At 55.2% G+C, this 1,882-nt stretch overlaps 3 protein-coding genes across 3 annotated transcripts; all 3 read left to right on the top strand.

Moving 5' to 3' along the window:
• Positions 1 to 335: 335 nt before the first annotated feature.
• LAESUDRAFT_782272 (uncharacterized protein) lies at positions 336 to 737 on the top strand. The gene is made up of 3 exons (XM_040913861.1): positions 336 to 384; positions 436 to 600; positions 656 to 737. The coding sequence occupies exons 2-3, from the start codon at positions 474 to 476 to the stop codon at positions 688 to 690; spliced, it is 162 nt and encodes a 53-aa protein (XP_040757164.1). The 5' UTR covers positions 336 to 384; positions 436 to 473; the 3' UTR covers positions 691 to 737.
• On the top strand, positions 474 to 863 carry LAESUDRAFT_782276 (uncharacterized protein; the record flags this gene model as incomplete). Its single annotated transcript, XM_040913862.1, has 2 exons — positions 474 to 600; positions 656 to 863. A coding segment is annotated over exon 2 (171 nt), but the record flags the coding sequence as incomplete, so codon positions are not given.
• Positions 864 to 1,655: 792 nt separating this feature from the next.
• LAESUDRAFT_668001 (sterile alpha motif homology 2) lies at positions 1,656 to 1,880 on the top strand (the record flags this gene model as incomplete). Its single annotated transcript, XM_040905356.1, has 1 exon — positions 1,656 to 1,880. A coding segment is annotated over one exon (225 nt), but the record flags the coding sequence as incomplete, so codon positions are not given.
• Between the last annotated feature and the right edge of the window lie 2 nt (positions 1,881 to 1,882).

Below are 1,882 nucleotides of genomic sequence, written 5' to 3' on the forward strand. Positions count from 1 at the left end.
CTCCTTGCCGCCGGAGGAGGGTATTGCTACCTCAACTCGGGGCCCACCTACCCTCCCGCAACGAAAGACACCACGAGATCCCCTCCACCATGGATGCCTCCCTCGAGGCAGCACATGCTCGATGCGCTTAAGGCGTCGTCGAAGAAGAAAGATGACGATTATCCCGGAGAATTCTCGATAATAGCATGGACTCCCATCACTTTGCTTACAGGCACCTCCTCAAAGTCGACGAAGCTGGTCCATGGAGGAGTGCGCTATCTGCAGAAGGCTGTCATGGAGCTCGACTACGAGCAATACAAGCTATTCCGTGAGGCCTTGCCGCATTTTCCTCCATACAGCACCATACCTATCGACTATGTTACCCATCATGTTACCCATCTACAAGTGCGTATATTTTACTCTCGCTTTGGTTGCATGTGGTGACATTCGCATCAGATACTGGCAGTGTCCCTTACTATTGGGTTGGATGCAAGATGTACTACGTGCTGGCTGGAAAGGAGAACATGGAATCTTCGTATCTCATGAGCAAGGGCAAAGCTTTGGAGACGTTCCCGATGCTTAGACAGGATGGCCTCGTAGGCGCGCTGGTTTACTATGACGGTATGTCAAGCAGGCTCTCAATGTCGCAGTATCAGGCTTATGACGTGTTTCACAGGTCAACATAACGATTCACGGATGAACTCGCTTTAATCATGACGGCAGTACAGCAAGGCGCGATTGCTGCGAACCACGTCGAGGTCACTTCGTTGCAGAAGGAAGCTGGTTCTGGCAAGCTCTACGGCTCACGGGTACAAGACAAATTCACCGGCCAGGAATTCGAAGTTCGCGCAAAGGGTATTATCGATGCCACAGGCCCCTTCACGGATGCACTGCTCTACGTACAGGTTCTACACACCGCCTCCCGGAGCGCTGCTGAAGTAGTGAGCGCCACGAGTCCTATATTCGGGCGCGGACGTATCCGTATTAGTCTCCAGCGGCGTTATATGCTGTCAAAGGTTCTGCTCAAGCGGTGGAAGCTTTGAAGCACCCGCAGAGTTCCTCTTTTGCGTCAACCCCATCGACGAGTGTGAAGAGCAAGGCTTGTTAGGACGGAATCACAGCGTGCAAATTAAACAATCAGACACAGGCCAAAGCATAGCAGCGCGTCGCCGCCAATGGGGGGAAAGAGCAACTCTCACGCGAACCCCGGCATCGCGCTCTGCTACACTCGACGTCTTGTTTCCTTGTCTTCTACGCATTGACCTCCCGCAGCTCACATTCCCGACTCAAACCGTACCTCTTCTCGCGTTTGATATCTTGCAATGAACTGCTAGTCTGCAACTCCGAACAACGCTGTAGCTGCTGCGCCACGCCGGTTCTCACCACTGCACGATAGCCGTGCGCGGGCATCCGAGTCGACGCTTCTGGTTTTCGCCTAAATCTTCTATATATCGCGGATAAGACTTACGCCAGCGCCTTCGACGATCAACATGACAGCTGTCGTTGTCATAATGCTGCAGCCCATCGACGACCAGCCCGCCTCACAGGCCTCATCCCCGACCTCCCCGACCCGTTCCTCCTACAGCCAGTCGCGCGCGCCCATTACAAATGGCTCTGCCTCTGGCAATGCCAGTGGATTCCAGGTTGGTGCCCCGGCCCTCGAGCCGCCCTTGGGTATGACCTTCGCAGAGTTCCCTTGTGTGTGGTCCGACGCGCACGTTGCGCGCTGGCTGGCCGACATCAAGTGCGCACATCATGCGAGGACATTCAGGGAACACGACATCCGCGGGGACGTCCTGCTGGAGCTCGACCAGCTCACGCTGAAGGAGATGGGCATCGCGAGCGTCGGGGACAGACTTCGCATCCTGAATGCAGTCAAGACCCTTCGACAGCGCTGCTCATC

Source organism: Laetiporus sulphureus, assembly GCF_001632365.1.
Source record: "Laetiporus sulphureus 93-53 unplaced genomic scaffold LAESUscaffold_293, whole genome shotgun sequence".
NCBI lineage: Eukaryota > Fungi > Basidiomycota > Agaricomycetes > Polyporales > Laetiporaceae > Laetiporus > Laetiporus sulphureus.